The following is a 22,349-nucleotide window of genomic DNA, read 5'->3' on the forward strand; positions in this document are numbered from 1 at the left end:
ATTGCTCTCCGTCGGTCCTCTGCTTTTCTCTCCTTCACCCCCAACCGGAACAGCAGGAAGTCTCCAAAATGTGTTATTTGACCATAATGACAACTACAGAATAAAAAATACATTAATCACTGCAGCCCTGGCTCATATCAAGACAAGACAGGAAATAAAACCTTTCCGCCATAAGAACAGTGAGTCTCATCTTGAACACCTTTCAGAGGCGGAGCTCAATCATTACTGCAAAGTATTAAAAACAAATAATAATTCAATAATCCCCTGCTTTTGACAAACTTTGTTTTATGTATTGTAGTTTCTCACGAGCACCACAAGATGGCGGTATGTGTTTGTTGTGACACTTTGAGGAGTCACACGAAAGAACAAAGACAAGCTGGATCTGTTTTCATGAACTTGACAGATTTGTTGACAAGTCATTTATTATTCATGTTCGGTCCCCTTCAAGCATTTTAACCGGGTTGTGTGTGTGTGTGTGTGTGTGTGTGTGTTGCTTCACAGCAGCAATCCAGCCTGAACTGAATCCTCACATGGCCTCCATCGTCGTAAAACTACAAATGTACGTATATAAAATCTGTGAATGAGAAAATAGTGTAGAAATACGAAGACGTTCCAGTGGTGACGCCAGCACGTTGCCACACGTCTCAGACCAGCAGGGGGTTGTCCAGCACCGCCACGCCTGCAGCCACGCCGCCGTCCTGGTGCTCTGAACTCTTGGTCCTCAGCAGGTGACCCACACACTGGTTCAGCACCATGGACTCACCTTTCCTGAGGGAGACGGACGACAAGCAGAGGCTGAAGGAGGAACCAAACAAACTGACAGACGAAATGACAGGACAGAGTGAGAAACGGTGAGGGGCGGTAAAGAGCTGGATCAATACAAACAAAGGATGAATCACAAGCTGGAACAATGGGGGTACGACATATTGACTTTGCTAGAAATATGGTTGATTTTAAGTCCTTTGACTTCCACGAGCAGAAGCTCTATGAAATAGAAAATGACTTTGACCCAGAGTTGCACTTCTACCACAACATTCATACATCGTATTGTTAGAAGAGCACCGCCTAATAGATGTAGAGCACGAGGAGAAAAACAAACATTTGGGGGCCTCCGATCAGAATATTTATATATATATATAAAAAATAAGACTTCAAATAGTGCATTGTGTACAATTAAATACTCATCACTGTGACATTATCTAATTAATTTATATATATTTATCACTGTGATATTAGTTAATTAATGTATATATATATTTATTACTGTGATGTTATTTAATTAATTAATTTATCACTGCCATTTAATTAATTTATATTTATTCAATGTGACATTATTTAATTAATTTATATTTATTTATCACTGACATTTAATTAATTTATATATATTTATCACTGTGACATTATTTAATACATTTATATATATTTATCACTGTGGCATTATTTAATTAATTTAGATTTATTTATCACTGTGGTGTTATTTAATTAAATTATATTTATTCATTTTATTTATCACTGTGACGTTATTTAACTAATTTATATTTATTTAAATTGTAGGACTACTTGATGTTGAAGGAACCAAACACCAAATATGTTAGAAACACTTTTTAAAAGCACATAACTGAACCAATATAAAGATGTATATTATATATACAAAGATATATACAAAAATACCCAATAACATTTTGCTTCAGTTTCATGTGGACTGGGCTGGACCAGTAATAGATTACCATGATAACCTCTGAATGTTTGGTTTTGTTGTGGCCACAGTGTACGTGATGCAGCTGATCAAACAATTAGGAGGAGGAGGCCATAAATCACATCTAAAAACAAGTATGGGACGCCACCGAGTGTTCTGATAATCAGGTCCAGCCCTGATGTGTTTGCTCATCTTGAAATTTGCCAGGAAAACCCGTCCGTCGTCTGTGTTCAGCAGGTTGTCGGTGGCGGGGCGTCGAGATCTACTGGGTGAAAACTGCTGGTTGGGTCTTCAGGTAAACGACATCAACTCCTCTATTAACAACTCTGATGAAAAGTGACGCAGACGTGAAAACGGTGCGTTACCTTACGTAAGCTCCGAAGACTCCCAGCTCACTGAGGCAGCTGCTGAGTTGAAGAGGAGCGTCTCTCCTCAGCAAGTAGTTCTGCAGCGGAGCCGGCTGGATCTTGTCCATCAGGATGTAGGCCGTCCGCTCAGAGCTCTGCTTCAGGCCCTCCAGGACCCGGCGGATCTCCGACCCGTAGATGTTGTTTCCTGGAGGCGAGAGTCCAAAACCCTTTAAGTGACGAGTCTTTAAAGAGTCTTCAGTGGACGTCCACTTCTATGGTCTGAGCAGCAGAGAGGATTCAGGCTGAAACCCTGTTTCGTCACATTGAATATAAACCAGTCAACTTCCTGTGTGACGCTCGTTTTCCTCACGTGAAGAAAAGTTCATCATTGTTCGATTCACACCCTTTAAAATTCAGTCAGTCGCTTGTTCATCGGTCATATTCAGAACTAGAACAAAGAGCTTCAGATAACAATACGTGTTATTTGGTTAGAAACTGGTTTCAGCTCTTCAATATTTCTTATTTGAAGCATAAAGAGGCCAGTGATTCATTTCCTACCAACATGGTGACGACTCTACTGCTTTTAGAGGAGTCAGGACACTGGGGAGCCACAAACATGGTTTTCAAGACTGGTAAGAGTTGAGATTGACAAGATGAGGTTTTAGGACATGTTGAACGTCTGACCCTGATGCTGTCCGTACCTCCTCCCTCTCTCTGGGGCTTCAGGACAAACCGGTCTGGAGCCGCCAAAGCCATCGCCACCGTTTTATCACCTTCTGGGCCCTGAGGAGAACAAAAGAGGCTCAAGACTCGCGAGTCTTCCAGCTCCTTTCACAGCTTCTGGACACATTCCAGGGCAGAAGGTCCCAAACCAAAGCAGCGATGTTGGGGTTTGTGGCGGTTCCCCACCATGTCCAGAGTGTAGAGGCCGGCGAACGTGGCTCGGACCTGCCGCGCCGCCTCCGGCTGGCCGGGGAAGAAGCGCTCCAGGACCCCGGGTCTGGCCAGCTCCTGCTGGACCTTCTTGGTTCCCGCCAGGTGAGCGCTGATGTCTGGACACTTCACGGCCAGCGAGCGCTCCATCAGCAGACGAGCTTCCCACGTCTGCGGAGCACATTCACCTCTGAATCGCTGTGGTGGAAGTTTATTCATCACCTCATTCCTCCGACACTCTGGCTGCTCTTTACTGCCTCTACTGGTGAACCAGTGATCCTCTTCTCTACTCCAGTGTTTTTCAACCTTTTTGAGCCAAGGCACACATTTTTCTTTGGAAAACTCTCAAGGCACACCACCACCCGAAAATGTTACTATTTTAAACTCTGTAGCCTCTATTAACAATATAAAGTCATTCTCATCAAAGTTTCATCAACAGGAATCAAGTAAATACAGAAAAAAGTATTTCCCAATTTCTTTTTTTTATTTATACTCCCTCAGTATGAAACCTGGACCTGATGGATGAAGAGCTGAGATCCTGGTTCACATTCTTCCTTTTCAAAAACTTCTCCATCACTGTCACTGACACAGTACTTTGATACAAGATGGGAGCAGGAGGTGGAGATTAACCACACTGACGTCTGTCAGTTTTGATTTCACCGGCAAAGTTCTGTGCTGCCATCTAGTGGTGAAGAGTATTTACACATGATTACTCTGCACACTGCTCTCACAGCTGACAGCGGCTGTGAGAGCAAATGTTTTTCTTTGAAAAAAATGTGAAATTGGATAATTTCCCACGGCACACCTGACTAGATCTCGCGGAAACACCAGTGTGCCGCAGCACAGTGGTTGAAAAACACTGATCTACTCTATCCAGCTCTTCCATCCTGTGTTCTACTCTCTGCTGGCCACCAATATTAATACGAGGTGTCAGCACCTCTTAGTGTCTCCGTCAGTCCTGCCACAGAGTCTCACCTGCTCAGAGGTGTAGTTCTGAGGCATGTAACCGTTCCTGAAGTAAACCACGGCCACTTCTCTTCCGTCCCTGAAACAAGAAGGTACGTCCAGGTCACGTCCTCCTGCGGTGAGGACGGCAGCTTGGACCCCAGGAGGACGTGACGGAGAGACGACTCACACAAAAAGCCTCTTGTCCTCGTCAAGACGTCCAGTTCTGCTGACGTCGTCGAACCGTCGTCTCATGGTGTGAATGTTTCTGGAGAGCAGGAAGCAACGACCAGAGAACACAGGACACACACAAGTTTGAAATCTATCAGAGCACAGGATCTGAAGCTATAAGTCTTTAACCTCATGTTTCAATTGTTAAAGTATAATCCAGTTATTTGAGGTTATACGAGGGCAGTTTACTTTGTCAAATAAAGGTGACCTTTGGCTAAGCCCCGCCCCCAAACCCAAATGAACCAATAGGGTTCTACTACCAACTGGCCAGACTTGGACAAACAGTCTGGTGACATTTTTGTCGTTTTGTGTTCTGGGCGATGTTGAAGTGCCACAACTAGAAACAAGGACGTCTCCACTGGGACTTTGGTGTCCCTGAACCCCTCCGTACCTCTTCCACAGCTCGTTCTCAACGTAGCGCTGGTCAAAGATGTTCCTTTGGGTTTCCTCCACCAGGAACATGACGACCGCTCTGCAACGACAACGACTCCTGAACCACACTGAGGCCAACAGAATAGAGAATAAAGTCACCTCTGTACATTTCCAGGATGTGGACCGGACGGCTCCATGTGAGCGTCACCTGTCTGATCCGTAGAGCTCCCAGGCCGTGGCGATGGCTCCGGCCAGACCGGCGGCAGGGTTGTTGTCCAGGACGCGCCGGCTCTCCTCCAGTCTGCCGGCCACTTTCAGAACATGTCTGAGGATTAACCAGGAAGCACACCAGCCTGAGGACTGTGGACTGTCCTGTTTCACTTTGTGACTATGCCTTTTGTTAGGACTATATAATAGATTATCATCCTCGTCACCTCAAACCCTGAACACACTGCTGCACCCAAGAACACCCAACCCTTGTTTCTAGGACAATTAAAGACCACCTCTTCCTTGAACAAGTCAACATGAGACAGAGAAACAGTCTGCAGACGTTTGAGGCCAGAGGCCTGGTCGAAGAAGAGCGTCTTCAGAAGACGGTAAAACCTTCACCTGTGTACGTCGGGCGTTCGCGACGAAAGGCCTCCGAAACTGGCGGCGAATGTGTTGATCTCGATTTGCTTGAGAGACGGCGTCCCGTCCTCTCCCTGGTCCAACATGTAGTCAGACCGGTTGAGTCCCAACGTGATGGGCTGAGGTGGAGAGGGAAAACTCGTACAGATGACTTTGTTTTTGTCTTCAGGACAAATATTCTTCGCACTGATCGACTCAACACTGAGCAAAGTGACGAGCGGAGAAGCAGAAATATGTTCTAGTCAAGCAACAGGACGAAGAGGAGACAAATTACTTTGCTTTAATAAGAATCGAGCTGAGAAACTTGTATTTCTGTGTTTGTAATTTTCATGCATCTGTAGTTTTCTGTATTGTAGTTCTCGGTTTTAATCTTTTTATTCTGCGTCTTTCCCGAAGCTTTCATAAAATCATACCTAAACAAACATCTCGTCTTATTATTATTTTATTTACACACAGAAGTCATTTTCAAAATTACTTTTATCCCTCAGATAAAAACAAAATACTAAAAAAAAAAAAAAAAAAAAAAAAAGGCATGATAGCTGAAATTGGGAAAAAAAATCCAGCTCAAAACACAACAAATAGAGAAAAAGTGCTAAAAAGAATACAAAATTCTAATATGGGGGAAAAAAAGCTTAAAAATAGAAGAAAAACTCCTCAGAAAACAGATAAAATGGCTAAAGTGTCCCTCCTTCTTCCTCTGTGGGATCAATATAGTATTTCTATTCTAAAATGTCAAAAATTGCCTGAAAAATGCGGGAAAAGGAACATTTTAAATGTTTAACATGTTTTGTGACTCCAGGTAAGTTTGATTTGGTGAAAAATCACACAAACATCTGTTGGTCATAAAGGCTGCAGAGCCTTGTTCTGTACAAAAATACACTTTGATTGCTATTTTTCTCACCAATAAACCTGTTTTGGGTGTGGAAAGGCATCAACATGTGTACAACTACAGACCACAGCTGTCTGCACAGACTGCCAGTCCAACTTGTGGTCACTGGATTCCAGCCGTCAGCCACGTTAAAGGACAACTGACGTGAACCAGAATGACCCTGCTGTCGACGTACCGTCATATTTTGATATACGAGCCACTTCTTCATTACAAGTAACAAAACCAGCGACACAACAAAAACATATTGTGACCTTGAGTCCAGAAAATGTGGCGCATTGCAGAAATGGACAATGACTTTGCAATACCTGGTGTTAATTATCAAACGGGATTGAAACACAACACAGCCACAATAGTGCACAGTCTGACTGAATACTGAGGCTGCGTCTTACTGGCTGTTCTTTACCTTCGCCATCGAGTTCTTCACTCAATCTGAAGAGCAGTTCGAAAGACGCACCTGAGATCTTCCTTCTTTGAGGATCTGCTGGTGGATCCTGAACAGCCTGGCGGTGAAATCATCCACTGCGACGGTACTGTGGACACAACGCCACTGTTATTATTATTATTATTATGATTAAAGTACTCCAACGCTTCTCTACGGAACGGAAAAGGTTTGTCTGAATCCGGCCAGGTGGTCGTTGAATGCCATTGGGTCGTTTACATTTGGGGCGAGGCTTAGTTGATTTAGACCAGTGTCACCCAAAAATGTTAAAATGTTAAACTCTGTAGCCTCTATTAACAATATAAAGTCATTCTCATCAAAGTTTTATCAACAGGAATCAAATAAATACAGAAATAATGTATTTCCCAATTTCTTTTTTTAATTTTGACTCCCTCAGTGTGAAACCTGGACCTGATGGATGAAGAGCTGAGATCCTGGTTCACATTCTTCCTTTTCAAAAACTTCTCCATCACTGTCACTGACACAGTACTTTGATACAAGATGGGAGCCGCAGGTGGAGATTAACCAGACTGACGTCTGTCAGTTTCGATTTCAATGGCAAAGTTCTGTGCTGCCATCTATTGGCGAAGAGCATTTATATCGGCTGTGAGAGCAAATGTTTTTTTAGAAAAAAATGTTAAATTGGATAATTTCCCACGACACACCTGACGAGATCTCGCGGAAACACACAGTGGTTGTAAAACACTGGTCTAGAGACACTTGCACTGTGTTGTTTTTTTGGGACCTCTGGCTGCATGAGAACAGGTTTGTTGAGAACGTGAGAGCAGAGCAGAGCCTCGGGCAGAACGTTTTCCAGGTCGCGTTGGTTGTCGCTACAACTCGCCTCGCTAAAGCCTCCTGCAGGAAGTCCCCGTCCTGACAGACCCGGTCCAGCAGGGTGTTGTAGTGGGTCTGCACCGCCAGGGCCTGGAGGAACACGGACCGGGGAACGGGCGACGGGAAGAGCGTGAATGGAGCGAAGCTCACCAGCTGAAAAACAACGTGTGCACGTTACGAGAAGAAAATGCTGACATTAAAAAAAAAAAAAAAAAAACATCTATTCATCAACAAACCAAACAAAAGAGGGGAGAATGTGAGGAATGAAAATTCACATTCGAGGCCAAATGTTCTCTAAATCCTGCTGCCTGGAGCCGAACAAATTCCTGACGTGGCTGTTAGGCTAGCAGCAGCGTGTGTGGAGGATTCAATAGGTGGTCGGCCACAACTTGAAACAGGAGCCTCACAGAGTTGAGGGTCTGAGGAGGAAGAAAGTGAAGAAAGTCTGTCCTCTCTCTCTTTTTCTTGCTCCACTTTTTTTAGCAAATGCATGCTCATACAGGTAATCCAGAGATTTTTTCCCTTCATGACATCACACAGGGAAATAACTAACCTCTCTGGTAGTGGAGCTCTGCCTTAATATATGGAATAAATTCAGTTTAATTTGAAAAACCACAAGCTAGCCTTATAGGAGCTAGCTTTGGCGAAATGTTGCATCATCGATGGGCGCCGCCATTTTGAATAGTGACGTCGCGTCACATGACTCGGCGTCATTTGTGAATTCTGGTCAGATAAGTTGTTTACTGCTGAAGTATTTTGTGTTTATCGTTGTGAAGTTTTTGTTCTCATCAAGTTTTACGTCTGTTTTGACAGTTTGTGATGTTCATAAACTTTATATTACCATCAACTTGTCTTATTCTTCATAGTTTTGCAAATAAACAATACCTTGGGGAGGAGTTGGCTATTTTCATCAAACTTTACTTAGGTCCAGTAAAAACTGCAGCATTACTGGACCAGTGTCCGGTAAAAAATGTTGGCATTTCGCGATCTCTGCTCGGTAGTAACCGACAACACATACGACCAAACTAAATAACTTATTCAAACAATAGTTTTAACTAACCGTCTTCAGGATTCTCTCCTTTTGGGTCGAACAACGACATTTATACGAGTCGTAGCGATAAATCCACCATAAACATTAGCGCAATGTACCGGTGTTCCGGGTTAAATGGTTTCCCTGTTAAAAGGCGACCAATTTCCTTTAGGAGTCATCGTTGCTGCGAATAACAGCATATATTAAAGTAAGAGTCTGAAAAGGTACGACACGAGGAAACTTCTTTGTAAACGCTGTTAAACGTCGTTCGTCAGGACGGCTACAGATTTCTGTCTTTAACTTCTGTTATTAGCAGTAACAAGGGACCAGTTAACAGGGCAACCACTTAATCTGAAACACCGCAAAGCACCAAAAATTGATACCAACATGAAATTGTTGGTGGCCGCTCACAAAAAAGAGCATGAAATAATGAGTAATAATTCCCCACACGCAGTTCGTCTCACACCAAGCAGTGATTTTTGTTCAATGCCAGATTTCCTAATGCTTTTAATTCATAGGCATTGAAAGCTCCTCACGTAAGGTACTTTTAATATGAAATCAACTGGGTCGTCAGCGGTGAAGAAGATGGACCACTGTCGAGTTTAACGGTCATACTTGCAATCAGTTCTCTTCTAAAAAGGAGTCTCTCAATAAAATAAGTCAGATTTTTAGCCTCGACTTCGTTCATTTCATCACAAGTCCTCTCGTGGCGCTCGCCGGTGTCGTGGCTCGTACTCTGGCTTCACATCCAGAAGGTCATCAGCTTTGCGCAATGCGACCGCCACCGCAGCGTGTGTCGCAGGAAGTGTACCTCTGAGGAGTTGGGGCTCTCCTGGGTCCTCATCAAGACGCCGTGGAGAAGCGCCGCGTCTTTCGCCACTTCTGCCAAGTCTTTGATGAGGGCGGCGTTCATCATCACCTCGTCTGGTATCCCCTGGGCCATCCTGGGTCGCCTGCCACGTGAAAAACCAAACAAAAGTCTGGGTAAACCTTGTGACTCCGTGCAGCACATGCTCTGAAACCTCCTGAGAGACGCTGCTGCAACTTTGGATTTAATCCAGCGAGTGGATCATCTACTGTGGATTATTATCAAATGTAAAAAGAGGAGTCTGATTCAGTTCCTCTGAGGTTTCTCGTGCAGTAGAACTGCATAGCACAGACATGTTTGTTTGTATTTCTTCCTGAATGGACTTTGTTTCAATTGCTCTTTGCTTCTTGCAACCTTTCCTCCAATAGTTAATCTGCTTCGATCCTGAACACAAGCCGTCTTCTGGAGTATCAGTGTCTATGAACCCTAACCTACACATTCACAGCATTTAAGCTGCAGGAAACAAAAGCGTCACCCAAACCTGTCGATCAAAAAGTCACGTGACTGTTTATAGGACCCTATTACTACTGAAACAAATACAGCAACTTCCAGCGCTCTCAAGAGGAATACTACAGAAGTACTCACACAGCTGGCTCATTCGGAGACCGGCAGCAGAGACAACCTTGGTCCCGGGAGGAGGACCAGGTGTGTGGAGGTTCTGTGGTGAAGGGACACTCACCTCAGGTACGTTACACGCTGGACTCGTTCAGTCAGTCCGCTCCACGCTGACAGGCGTCCACACGCTGCTTCGCTTGAATTGTCTTCAGAAACGCAGGCTGGAGTTGATTAAACGAGGCGGTCGGTCGCCTCTGGGCTGCGGGTTAAAAGCTACAAACACGCGGAAGGACGAGAAGGAGGCGTCCAGTGACTTTATATACGTTCACACCGGGGGGGAAAACATAGGCTCTGCGGTAAGTCCCGCCCAACCAGAGTAGAAGCACACGCTGATTGGCTGGATTCGGTCTGTTTTGGCTTCCTATTGGTCGAGAGTAACGGTGTAGCCAATCAGAGCTGCGAACGTCACGGAAGCGGAAGAGAAAACGTCAATGTGGCTCCGTCTGCAGTGAAAGTGCTGAGTGAGAGTGATACAGCAGAGTCTCACCTGGACAGGTACAAACCTCACACGCAGAATGAAGCCTCGTCTTATACGGTTTGTGTGTTTTTATCAGCAGAAACAACGTTTCTGGTTTATTTTGGGTTGTTTTTAACTGAAAAAGACTAATCAAAATCCACTTATGTGTTGAGTTTGACTGTAGACAACTGCTTAATAGGCCAAACCTAAAAGAAGAAGACTTTTCTGAGTGATTTAATGCCTTCCTTTTATAGATATGATGTTAAACCTCTTTATACAATATATTTCTAGATACATCAGGCAAGATGTGTATTTTAAATAATGTCAAAAGTTACAATACAATTTCTCTGTTATATACAATTTTCCTTAGCAACACAAACAGAACGAAGAAATGAAGAATTCTTGCCTTCTGTTAGCAGCCATAAGAGAAAAAAAACACTCAAAATAATAGTACTGACAAGTACATGATGATAAATCATAATTATGTATATATATATATATATATATATATATATATATATACATAATTAAACAGACAATACATACATGAATGTAACATAATTCTACAGCTACACTTCAGTATCTTACTTTCTTTCTTTCCTCAGGAGAATAAAATTAAAATGTTTCTTAATAGTTTACAACAGTTAAATAGTAAAATAGATTTTGTTGCTGTCTTTAGCAGGAGAAACTGTTGACTAAATGGTTAAAATGGAGAGAAAGAAAACCCCAACTGCTGCTTGAATTCTTTCATATACAATTATATTTATGGCTGCTGCCGTATATGATATGAACTCTTAAGAAACTATATATAGAGAAATATTTGACTACAAATCAAAATCCAAAGCACAGTTGTACTGACAAAGTGATGTGAAATTTTAAATTAACAGTATTGTATATAATTTTATTTACACAAATAAATACACACGCACACACATAACTGCCATTGTAAATTTGGTTGAGGAAAATAATTAAATTAAGTAATTTAAAGCCACGTCATCCAAGACAAAACTATGTCTCGTTCTCAAATGAAACCAAATCAGAATGAAACTACGTGATAATGTGACTTCTATTGAGTGCAGTGCAGTACATGAAACATGGTTCCCCAGTGTACTGGAAAACACTTGACTGATTTTCATGGCGGTGGAAGGTATGCACTGACCTGTTTATGGAAAATAAAAAATAAACGTAACAACAGCATGTGTGTATCTGCAAGAAATTCTGTGTATGTGAACAGGCTGAAGACGCTTCTACAATTAGAATTGTATAAGTCTTGTGACAAAGCAGTGGGCAGTCGGTGAGACAAAATTAGGCTACATGGATTAATTGTGCACCACTTTGTACAGAAGTTTGATTTGAATAACTCTGCATGTAGTTTTGGTTGCAGTGCTTCATTTTGCAGGATATGAGAGGTATTTTGCTGTTTGTGGTTTTGTGAATTGTCTTAAGTATTTTGATAAAACCAGCCTAGTTTGCAAAATTGTGTTTTAGCACAGTGTTTTTCAACTACTGTGAGATATAGTCAGGTGTGCCATGGGAAATGATCCAACTCAGATTTTTTCTAAATTAACATTTACTCTCACAGCCTGTCAACTGTGAGGGCAGTGTGCAGAGTAATCGTGTACATATACTGTGCCAAGCGCCACGGAAGAATTGCTCTGAGTCAAGATTTTATTCTACTGACTGAACACCAGAGGCTTTTATTTAGACACTCTACGTGCAACCGGAACTTCATAACAGGATGACACTCCACACAACACATTTCTCACTCATGGTTGCACACCAACGTCCAACAAACCAAACCAAACTCGACGAAATAATTAACTCTCTGAACCGAGGAACATAAACACGACACAAGCACAAATCAACACACACAACAACCCCAACAATAACCCTCAATAACCTCCGGCAACACATAACCTGAACTCCCATCATGCCCTGCAGCGGCCAACTCCGTGATGCTACAATACTCTTCACCACTAGATGGCAGCACAGAACTTTGCCGGTGAAATGGAAAGTGACAGACGTCAGTCTGGTTAATCTCCACCTCCTGCTACCATCTTGTATCAAAGTACTGTGTCAGTGACAGTGATGGAGAAGTTTTTGAAAAGGAAGAATGTGAACCAGGATCTCAGCTCTTCATCCATCAGGTCCAGGTTTCACACTGAGGGAGTCACAATAAAAAAAAGAAATTGGGAAATACTTTTTTTCTGTATTTACTGGATTCCTGTTGATAAAACTTTGAGAATGACTTTATATTGTTAATAGAGGCTACAGAGTTTTACATTTTAACATTTTCGGGTGGTGGTGTGCCTCGAGATTTTTCCAAACAAAAAAGTGTGCCTTGGCTCTAAAAAGGTTGAAAAACACTGTTTTAGCAAATGAAAAAAAAAAAGAAGTAGTTCAGTCCATTGCTGCACCTCCTCCCCACCAGCAGAGGGAGCTAAAGCCTTTCTCCCCACAGCTCTCCCTTGGAGCTTCCTGCTCCAGCCTCCCATGTGAACCCTGCCAGGCCTTCAGATTGGTCAGGAAGTCCCGTTTGAGGAAGGGCTCTAAACAGAAAGGAGCAGCTGGACCAGGTTTTGGCGGCACATGACTCCAGGGTAGCGGACTGTGCTGGAGCCGCGTCCTTATTTCTTGTGTTTGTGCGTCTTGTGGGCTTGTCCATGGCGAGTGGACATCTGTCCAGGGAGGAGGCGTTGGCCTGCCCGGGCTCCAGGCACGCCTGTCATGTGATGCTCTACTGTGACACCGACGCTCGACTCTTTGGGAGATTCCCCATCAGACATGTCATACTGGTGAGCAGAGTGTGTGTCGGTGTGTGTTTGCACCAATGTATGTGTTACCGATTCTGTCACTTCCCACAGATGCAGATGCGCTTTGACGGCCTGCTGGGTTTCCCTGGCGGGTGAGTCTCTCAAACTTGCTCCTGTCTCATCCCTTCGCACAGGTTGTGTTTCCTCCACAGGGCCTCAGATCCTCCCGCCTTTCCCAAAACGTTTCTCTCTCTCTGATCACGGTTCCCTTGAACGCGGATCGTCTGCGAGCTGCCGCCGTCGCTGCCAAGAGTCGCTGCCGCGTCATTCGCCAACACGACGGACTTGCGTAACGGAGCAAAAAGACATTTTTTGGGAAAAACAAAGGAAGTGTTTGTCAGCGAACGGCCTTCTTCCATGGCGACTGTGTCCAGAGTGACTCAGAACACATTATCTGAAAGAAAGAACAGAGGGAAGACATTTACTCTCTTCTCTCATTCCTCGGAGTAGAGTTGAATTCTATCAACATCTCTCCAAACAGCTCTGCGTTACAGATTTCAACAATTTCCGATATATAAAAATCTTAGTTTGTACTTGTATAAAAAAAAAAAGCTTTATGTATTTTATAGTATTGACCAAATGTACGGATGATGAAGTCGAAGTAAAATCGCACACGCAATGTAAAATTTGTCATGTTGAACTGACGATCAACAGATCAGAATTCAACTCGCATCATAGTTTTCCCAAGTAATAACATTTTAAACTTACCAGGCTGGGATGTTTATCTTCATTAATATAATGTAAGTATTTAATTCCAGAGACTTTCGATGTCTGAAAGTCATGAGATTGCTTAGTAGAAACTTTCAAAATAAAAGCAGGGGGTGCTTTCATGGGAACAACAGTAGTGTGGTGTATTACTACTGCAGAGTGAGTGCCGCTACTGTGCAGGTGTGTGAGGCGACGGCGAGTTCGACCGACTGCTTTATTTATAGACGTAACTATTATACTGAAAATGAGATCAAATGGAATAAAAGTGTTATAAAGCGGTTATTTGGAGTTGTGGATCTCGTTGACCTCTGACCTCCCTGTTTCAGAATGGTTGAGCCCTCGAAGGAGACGCTGGAGGCGGGGCTTACCAGGGAGCTGTTGGAGGAGGTGGGCGTGGCCATACCCGTGTCTGAGGAAGACCACGTCAGTGCCTGCTATGGCCCTCCTTCCGCCACCTCCACCTCCTCCACCCTGGTCCTCCACTTCTACGTGAAGAAGATAACCGAGAAGGAGATCAGGGAGGTGGAGCTGGCGGCCGTGTCCGCCGCGGCGGACCACGGACAGGAGGTAAGCGGCGTCTGGGAGAACGGGGGCAGGCGGCGCGGCGCGGCGCTCCGTCCTTCACCTTGTCGTCCTCCCGCAGGTGCTGGGGATGGTGCGAGTCCCGCTCTACACCATGAGGGCCGGGGGGGGCCTCGGGCCCTTCCTGTCGCACGCCTTCATCGGCAACGCTCGCTCCCAGCTGGTCAAGGCCATGCTGCGCCTGGACCTGGTCGCCGGGCACGAGCTGCACAAGGCGGTGGCGCACGCCCTGAAAGGCCACGCCCACTCCGGCGAGGACCTGCGGGCGGCTTTGGCGATGATGGAGGAGCGGTGGGGGCGGCGGCTTTGAAGCACTGTGGGTGCAGCTTGACGCTCTGCAATCAGTCGCACGCTTAATCCTACACACACACACACACACACACACACACACACACACACACACACACACACACACACACACACAGTCATGCTGACTGAGCTCGTGACTCATAATTGCAAACTGTGCATCAAACAGTTTTGGGCCAAACATTATGGAAATAGTTGTTCACACTTTCCATCACACCCAAGTCTTCCCCCGTCGCTCGGACTCCTTTGAAGCGTCACGCCGCTGTTTTTCTTTCAGCGCGAAAAAAATGTAATTCACTTGCATTTAGACGCCGCTGTGATCAAAACCTTTTTTAATTTTTATCTTGGAATAATTTGATGGTGACATTTTGAATTTTGAACACTGACTCACACAACGCCGGGGGGGGGGGGGGGGGGGGGGGGTACCACCACATGACGATTTAACTGAAAATATTTATTTTGCCAAAATTCTGAGGAAACTGTTTTTAATGTAATTATTACATTGAAACTGCTTATTTTAAATGTGACATTCAAGTATCTGCCACAAGTGTTTTCTATTAAGGGAATTCTCTGTTTGTATTAAAGGGGTCAATTATGCAAAATTCACTTTCTACTGGTTTTCCAACAGTACTGACCGTCTCCATACCAGGACCGACGCCCCAGAAGTGAAGAAAGTGTGTCCTCTCTCTCCCTGGCTTGTTTCAAGTTTTAAAAAGTGTGTTGCTCCAACCAGCCAATCAGAACTCAAACCCTATATAGCGTCATCGGGGGTTTAGCCAAGGTAACCCTCCCCTTTGACTCCTCCCACAATCAGGCAGCTCTGCTCTGGCACATGGCACCACAAGAGGAAGTACTTCCTCCTCTTCCCATAGATGGTCATGTGTGGGCGGAGCCAGTCCAGCTCACACAGACACAGCAGATTCTGAATGTAGCTCCTATGATCCAATCCCAAAATCAAGGAAAAGCTGGATTTTGGGGAAATAAACTTTGAATACAATGTTCTTGGACCAACGAGACGCATGTGAAAGTTTTGAAAAGTTGGATATTGGGACCCTTTTTATTACAGGGATTAATCACAACCAAGCATAAGACCAGAAAAGTGTCCAGATCGATCAAACTAGTCAAAATGTTCCAGGTTATTTTTTTACTCTACAACAACAGTGATTTAGTTGTTTTTCATTATGTACTCAGAAATGAAGAACAAATATAATTCCATAAAATTCACAATTACACCCAGAATCTTGCCTTGATGTGTTTTACTGAGTGACGTGGATTCCAGGTGACCTTTAACCTTTCCTCTCTGCTTCCAAAAACAATTACCTCCGTTATTGTGGGCTGAGTTGTAAAATGCTCGAACACATCCACTGTTTAATTTTATTTACAAACGCACTCAGCAGGTATAAGAGCCTGCAGTCTTTCCCTGTATATGAGCTGCATCATTCCTCTGGGAGATCTAACGTTCCATGATCTGAGCCAGAGGTTGCGTCAGACGTATGGCATCGACGACGTTTAGAACGATAGAACGGACTTCAGATGATACAAAGTGAAGGTCGGACACAGCGACGTCCCTCAACACAGAATGTAATGGCAGAATGGAAAGGCAACAGTTGCAACCCACTGCACCTCAGTGTCACCTGTTTGTGTACGATCCAATTATGAAAAGACGAGGATTTTATTGACTCACTCTGGAAACAGGAGCGTAATGCGTCTGCTTATTTCCCCCCACGTGGTCGTATAAGAGGCGGAGCTGCCCGAAGCCTTTACGGCCATACATAGGCACCCTGTGGTTTTCTATACCTGCCTCAAAGAGAGACGCCAACAGCAGAGACGTGTCTCCTTTTCAGTCCGCCACATTTCTTTGTCCGCCCCCCCCCTCTTCATTTATAAAGTTATTGTACAGCAGCGCTGGTGCAATCCACAGATTAATTACGTCCGTGACACGCTCTACAGCCCGAGGGCGCAGATTTGATTCTGTTTAACTGCACCCTGGGTGTGCATAACGCGCCCGCACCAGATGTTAGGAAGCCCATTCTCAGACGATATCACCGGCACACACAAAAAAAAAGTGAGAGCTGAGTGGTTTTGATACCTACTGTACCGAAAGCGCACAAATTCACCCACTGTTTTATGTTTTGGTTGTTGCAGACGAATCAATCCCAATACATTCGTGTGCTGCAACAGAAAGCGCAGGTTTGGGCTCAGACAGCCGATGATGGGGTTTTTATTTGTGCACACTAAAGACAAATTGACATCAAATGGTAACACGGAGAGGTTTGTGAAAGATGCTTATGGGGGGGGGGGGGGGGACGCTTGCATGCACCCTGCAGTGCAATAATATTAGAGCTGTGGGAACATAATTCAGTTTTGGGGTGCTGCATGTGAGAGCCGCCTCAAGAACTGCAGTTATCACACTGATGGTGTCTGTGGGTTTTCTTCAAGTATCTTGGTTTCCTTTGTCCAAATGTGACTGTGAAGGTTTCCTGGAGGTGCAAATGGCACCGCACCCTGTGACCCTGAGCAGGATGAAGCAGTATAAATGGAAGGGTTGCTGTCTATGGCGAGTATAACCTTTGTACAGTGGAGGCTGATGATTACTTAGGTGGAGCTTTTCATTATTATTCGAATTCAATGTTGAGTTTATTTAAAGACAGTGTGTTTATAAGCCACATTACCAGTGATCGCGAAATACGTCGGACGGTCGGCCATTACTGATACAAATGCCCTTGGTCCAATTAATATCCTCTTAAAACCGGTCTCATGTCTGGATTTCCGCTGCTCTGCGAAATGTGGACTGGATTTCCTGACCGGAGGCGGGTCTCAGTGAGATGCAGAGTAATGACTCAGAAGATCCATTCCACAGTTTGCAGCCAGCCAGGATGCTAGGGAAGTTAGCATTGCGGCTATCATACTTTTCATGACAACATATTGCTGATTGGACGTATTTTACAATCAAAACACCGCAACGCATCAACGTGGATGTTTGCAAAGCAAATAAAAACAGTTAGTACTGTTTCCTTTCCTGACTTTTTACTACTCTCAAGTTGTCTTTTGAGAAAATACAGTCATGCATTCATACATTTCATACTTTCCTGGGGAGAGGTGTTTATTACAGCTTCATATTAACGAAAAAACTCATCATACTTTACTTTGGTCCTGTAAAATGGTCCAGAGAGCACTTATTAAGACTCTTTTATTTACATAGTCGTAAACAAATACAAGCAGAAGCTTCATTAGTCCCTTTTTAGAAAGTGAATGTGTTTTGGGGCTGATTTACTTGAAATGACAGTTAATCTGAGTTTATGGAAAAGAAAAGTGATATCAGGTATATTTTCGAGCAACACATCAACTCATCTTTCAAAGTGTTTTAGAATAATTTGAAAGAAACCTCAAAAAAAGATGTTAAAAATAAACAGCTTTTTCAAGCACGTATATTTTCAGCCATGATTAAATATGAGCATATCCAAACATTGATCGACATTAACAAACCTGGACACAGGCACCCTGTATTGACCAGCCACTACTGTTCAAGACGTTCATTGGGAAGATCAAATCACTGTCAATGTCGACTTTGAAGCCCCACTTGATAACATTTTTTCACCCAAGCCACCCAGAAAAACAGTCACACCTTCATCGAGACGACCGCCGTCTGTTCCCTGTATCATCTGGCCATCGCCATGGCGTCGTGACGATGGCGGCTGCTGAGCGGAGGCTTCGTGAGATGAGAGGACAAAGCATATGACCGAGTTGAGGCTGGCTCGGTCGAGGAGACAGAAGTGATGGTGGGTGAATTGTTCCAATCACTGGAGGCAGTTGGCAGTCCTCAAAAGTGCCCGGGGCCCAGAAGGGGGGCGAATTAGTGAAGTGGAAAACAAGCTAAAGTAACAATTCATTGGGCTTGAGGCTCAACTAAAGGCCAAATCCTGCACAGCCTCCAAAAACACAAGCAGGCGCCTGAAAGGATTGACTCTCTGCTGGAAACCCAGGAAGACGAAGAAGATGGCAGACAAGTCTGTGAAATCGGGAGGTTGAAGATGAAGACAACAGGCAAAACTTCGTCACTCATTGTTGGACTTTTGTCCACAGTCTGTCAGACGGGGGCAGTTGGTGACATAGAACCCAGATCTCCACTCCCGTTGCCCTTCTTCGGGGTCTTCAACATGGGTGTGAGGACGCATGATGAACACGCACCAAAAGACCGCTGAATAAATGAGAAGGGGACATGGTTTGTGTCTTTCTGATGGTTCAAGCATCGGTGCCTCAGGACCAAGTCGTTGGCTGGCTTGTAGAACACGTCAAAAAAGAAGTTCAGCGTCATCATCTCAGGTCAGTAAAACACCTGGGAAAAGATCTACTGAAATTACGCTACTAAAAAAAGAACAATGTTTAAAATATACTTCCCATACAAGATTGAGAATAACCTAATATATGAAAACGAAGACCATCGCCACTCATATTCACAAATTTCCGACCGGTAGTTTCCTGAACCGATCACACCAAAGTCCATATGTTTACAAACAAACTGGAATTTGTCGCCATCAAATTGTGTTAAATGACTTCATCTTCAGAAACCTAGCAAAAATATCAATATTTGATTCATTTAGCCCGAAATAAAGCCAGACTTTCTCAAAGAAGGAGAATTCAAGCCACGAGAATAACCTCAAATGTTGTGAAACCAATTGTTAATTGTTTTTCCAGTGCGAATAGAGAGAGTTCGAGAGTTAAAGTGACGCTGAGATGACGAAAAACTCAGGGATCTTAAGTCTGGAAATACATGTGTGTTGTAATGACAAATTTACTTCAGAAAGGTCTCGACAACATATTAGAGATGTACATCAACAACTAAACCCGACGCCTCAATTATCCATTTTTCCCGTGTGTATTCTGGTAGAGGAACTTTAAAGGCGCAGTGTGCAGCTTGAGGCTATGATGGTGAAGAATATCTTTGCTGTCAACAACTGAAAAGTGCTGGACCCTTTGAGATAGTGTCAAGATGTTTTTCTACACGCGACTGTTTCGTCATTGACGTGCGACGTCACGGATAAGTGACAGAGGAAGCGGCTCCATCAAAATGGTAAAAGTCGTGCTCTCTTTTTACCTCATTCTCTTTCTTCTCTCCCACCTCATGTTTAGATTTTGTCGGCTCGTATTTAACAACCACTTGAAAATGAATCTACACACTGACCTGTGTTTCTAGATATGGTGGGTATCCCCCAGTTTGGGAGCCAAACTCTCTCACCTTTTACCTGAGTTTATTTAATGCATTTGTGTGTTTATGTCATGTTTATTTACTACACAGATAATAGTTTTAACAGGATTCCTACACAGGCTGAGATTTGAGCTGTTTTTTTTCTTGACGTGTGTGGGCTTTAGGTTATTTTGGGCTGAAAACAGTGAATCACATCTGGCAACCCTGGTGCTTACAGCGCTTTGACTAGTCGTCTACGAAACTGCAAACCCTGGCAACTCATCCACGACAATTTTTTTCAGCATTATTGATTTGAAGGATTGGACTTCAAAGTATATTTGACACATTAGGGAGGATTATTAAGTATATATGACGCAAAACCATAGGATATATCAGTATATTTGACACAATAATAAGCCATAAAGTTAAAACGCGGCTTCGTAGCGTAGCGTAGCTTTGAGTGATGCGTTCAGGTGCATCACGTCAGAGGAACTTCCAACATGCAGCGACGTTACTTGATAAACATGATTAAAATATGACTGGTAGCCATTAGCGAGCTGGAACGTGCAGCGCAGCACAAGGTGGTGCTGAAGGTTCAGGTCAGGGGCACCGTGTGAACAAAGAAGACCATTGATCACGAGAGTAAAAAACCATATGATGTCATAGTAAATATATATGTTTCATATACTAGCTATATGAAGCATATGTAACATATCAATTAGAAATAATATGTAAAAGTACATTGTACAGGATTTATTTTCTCTCCCCAAAAATCTGAAATCTCATTCGTGGACGAGTTGTCTGGGGTTGCAGTTTAGTGGATGAATGGTCTGTGCGAACTGAGCATCCATATTTACTTCTGTCAACAGAAGTAAATATCGACCGCCAGGTCCCATCACGTTCACACAGCAGTCTGATAGAGGCACGCATTTAAAATGTAATGTGAATAATCATGCAAACAAATCAGATCCAGCAAAAAAAAATAAATCTGAATGAGTACCAAGACCTGCAGTGTAACCGGAGTCTTAGACATCCGCACTACTACTACTACCATGTTCAGAAAACTACTGTGACCTTCTCGATTGGTTTTTCTGGACAAAATATTGCTAAATGGCTTTAAAATGGGAAGAAATTGCTGAAAAACCTTCAGCTGCATGCCGTTTCTCAGTACACGTACTTGTCCACACTTGGAATTGAGAAGCGGCCATTGTTTCCTGCCGCCGTCCACTGGCCACGTGATTGGCTGCTTCTGAGGAGTGGGACCGGTGAGCGCGTGACCGCACTGATTTCTGCACCTTGCGCTCACCACACGTGCACGCAGTGATGAGCTCTACTCTCTGTGCAGTGTGTGTGTGTGTGTGTGTGTGTGTGTGTGTGTGTGTGTGTGTGTGTGTGTGTGTTTGAGAGAGCTGCTGTCCGTCGTTGACGGTTTTCGCTCCGCGTCCAAGCGACAGGAAGCGCGCGAGGCGGGATGCTGCTGCCGCTGCAACGTGCACGTGTGCGTGTTTACAGGCGCACGCGCTCCCTCCGATGCGCGTGCGAGAGCCGTCATGTGACGGTGGCGGCGGTCGAGGGCGAATAATACAAGGTCATCAGAAAAACATTTAGCGCGCGAAGGAGGGGGGGGGGGGGGGGCGAGGGATGGATGGAGGGGGAGAGCAGTGCAGGAGAGGGGGGGAGGGGGGGGATGCATGATTGGTTGCATGCATGCATGCATGGATGGATGGATGGAGGGATGGAGAGATTGCACGAGAGAGGGATGCTGAGGGAGAAAGACGGTATATTCATAGAAGCAGCGGTATTTATAGCCGCCCAGAGGAGAGGAGAGAGGGGGAGGCTGAGGGGGCGTGGCTTTGTGAGCGAAAGAGAGAGAGAGAAGGAGAGAGAGAGGAAGCAAGAAAGAAAGGCAGGAGGAAGGGGAGGGCTGTGTTTTGAGTGTGTGTTCCTCAGAAATGAGAGAGAGAGAGGGAGGAGAGTACTGAGCTGAGAGAATCTGTCAGATTCAAACGCACACTGCTCACTGTGTGTGTGTGTGTGTGTGCGCGCGTGTGCATGCGTGTGTGTATGTGTGTGTATGTGTGTGTGAGTGTGTGTGTTTGTAACAGAATGAAAAGCTGAGGAACAGACAGAAAGAGACAGAGGAGGACTACAAAGTGAGGTATGTGCGCCTGTCACGCTGCTAGAACAACAACAACCTGTGCATGTGTGTGTGTGTGTGTGTGTGTGCGTCTGGTGTGCATGACAGTGTGTGTGTGTGTTTGTGTATAGTTTGCTGTTTGTTTGTTTTTCATATATCTAAAAGGACACTGTCTCACTTGGCTTTCTCTAAGTGGACAAATGGAGTGTTTGAATTATGTAATACGTGTGCACCATTTCCACTGCTGATGCTGTGTGTGTGTGTGTGTGTGTGTGTGTGTGTGTGTGTGTGTGTGTGTGTGTGTGTGTGTGTGTGTGTGTGTGTGT

At 44.3% G+C, this 22,349-nt stretch overlaps 2 protein-coding genes across 4 annotated transcripts; one reads left to right on the forward strand and one right to left on the reverse strand.

The window, feature by feature from the left end:
• Window positions 1-436: 436 nt before the first annotated feature.
• LOC308130676 (glutathione synthetase-like) lies at window positions 437-10,065 on the reverse strand. The gene is made up of 13 exons (XM_080497101.1): window positions 9,900-10,065; window positions 9,164-9,305; window positions 7,330-7,475; window positions 6,501-6,576; window positions 5,137-5,276; window positions 4,736-4,852; window positions 4,547-4,627; window positions 4,115-4,192; window positions 3,955-4,024; window positions 2,956-3,150; window positions 2,748-2,829; window positions 2,062-2,251; window positions 437-768 (listed from the first exon to the last, which is right to left on the reverse strand). Exons 2-13 carry the CDS (start codon window positions 9,293-9,295, stop codon window positions 645-647), a joined length of 1,431 nt encoding a protein of 476 aa, XP_080353227.1. The 5' UTR covers window positions 9,296-9,305; window positions 9,900-10,065; the 3' UTR covers window positions 437-644.
• A 2,762-nt stretch (window positions 10,066-12,827) lies between these two features.
• LOC308129899 (U8 snoRNA-decapping enzyme) lies at window positions 12,828-16,118 on the forward strand. Of its 3 annotated transcripts, XM_080496016.1 has the most exons (5): window positions 12,828-13,087; window positions 13,157-13,197; window positions 14,140-14,380; window positions 14,457-14,711; window positions 15,330-16,118. In XM_080496016.1, exons 1-4 carry the CDS (start codon window positions 12,956-12,958, stop codon window positions 14,703-14,705), a joined length of 663 nt encoding a protein of 220 aa, XP_080352142.1. In that variant the 5' UTR covers window positions 12,828-12,955; the 3' UTR covers window positions 14,706-14,711; window positions 15,330-16,118. The 3 variants fall into 3 exon arrangements, with proteins under 3 accessions (XP_080352142.1, XP_080352141.1, XP_080352143.1); XM_080496015.1 differs by having other exon boundaries at window positions 14,457-16,118; XM_080496017.1 differs by having other exon boundaries at window positions 13,163-13,197; window positions 14,457-16,118.
• The last annotated feature ends 6,231 nt before the right edge of the window (window positions 16,119-22,349 follow it).

The sequence above is a fragment of the Blennius ocellaris genome, assembly GCF_963422515.1.
Source record: "Blennius ocellaris genome assembly, chromosome: 5".
NCBI lineage: Eukaryota > Metazoa > Chordata > Actinopteri > Blenniiformes > Blenniidae > Blennius > Blennius ocellaris.

Excerpts from the sequence above, each read along its gene's own strand:
- LOC308130676 (XM_080497101.1), bottom strand. The coding sequence starts at position 9,295 with ATGGCCCAGGGGATACCAGACGAGGTGATGATGAACGCCGCCCTCATC. Across the intron at positions 4,628-4,735 it reads GAGCTCTACGGATCAGACAG|AGCGGTCGTCATGTTCCTGG; the intron begins GTGACGCTCACA and ends TTGTCGTTGCAG. Across the intron at positions 3,151-3,954 it reads AGAACTACACCTCTGAGCAG|ACGTGGGAAGCTCGTCTGCT; the intron begins GTGAGACTCTGT and ends TGTGCTCCGCAG.
- LOC308129899 (XM_080496015.1), top strand. The coding sequence starts at position 12,956 with ATGGCGAGTGGACATCTGTCCAGGGAGGAGGCGTTGGCCTGCCCGGGC. Across the intron at positions 13,088-13,156 it reads CCATCAGACATGTCATACTG|ATGCAGATGCGCTTTGACGG; the intron begins GTGAGCAGAGTG and ends CACTTCCCACAG. Across the intron at positions 13,198-14,139 it reads CTGCTGGGTTTCCCTGGCGG|AATGGTTGAGCCCTCGAAGG; the intron begins GTGAGTCTCTCA and ends TCCCTGTTTCAG.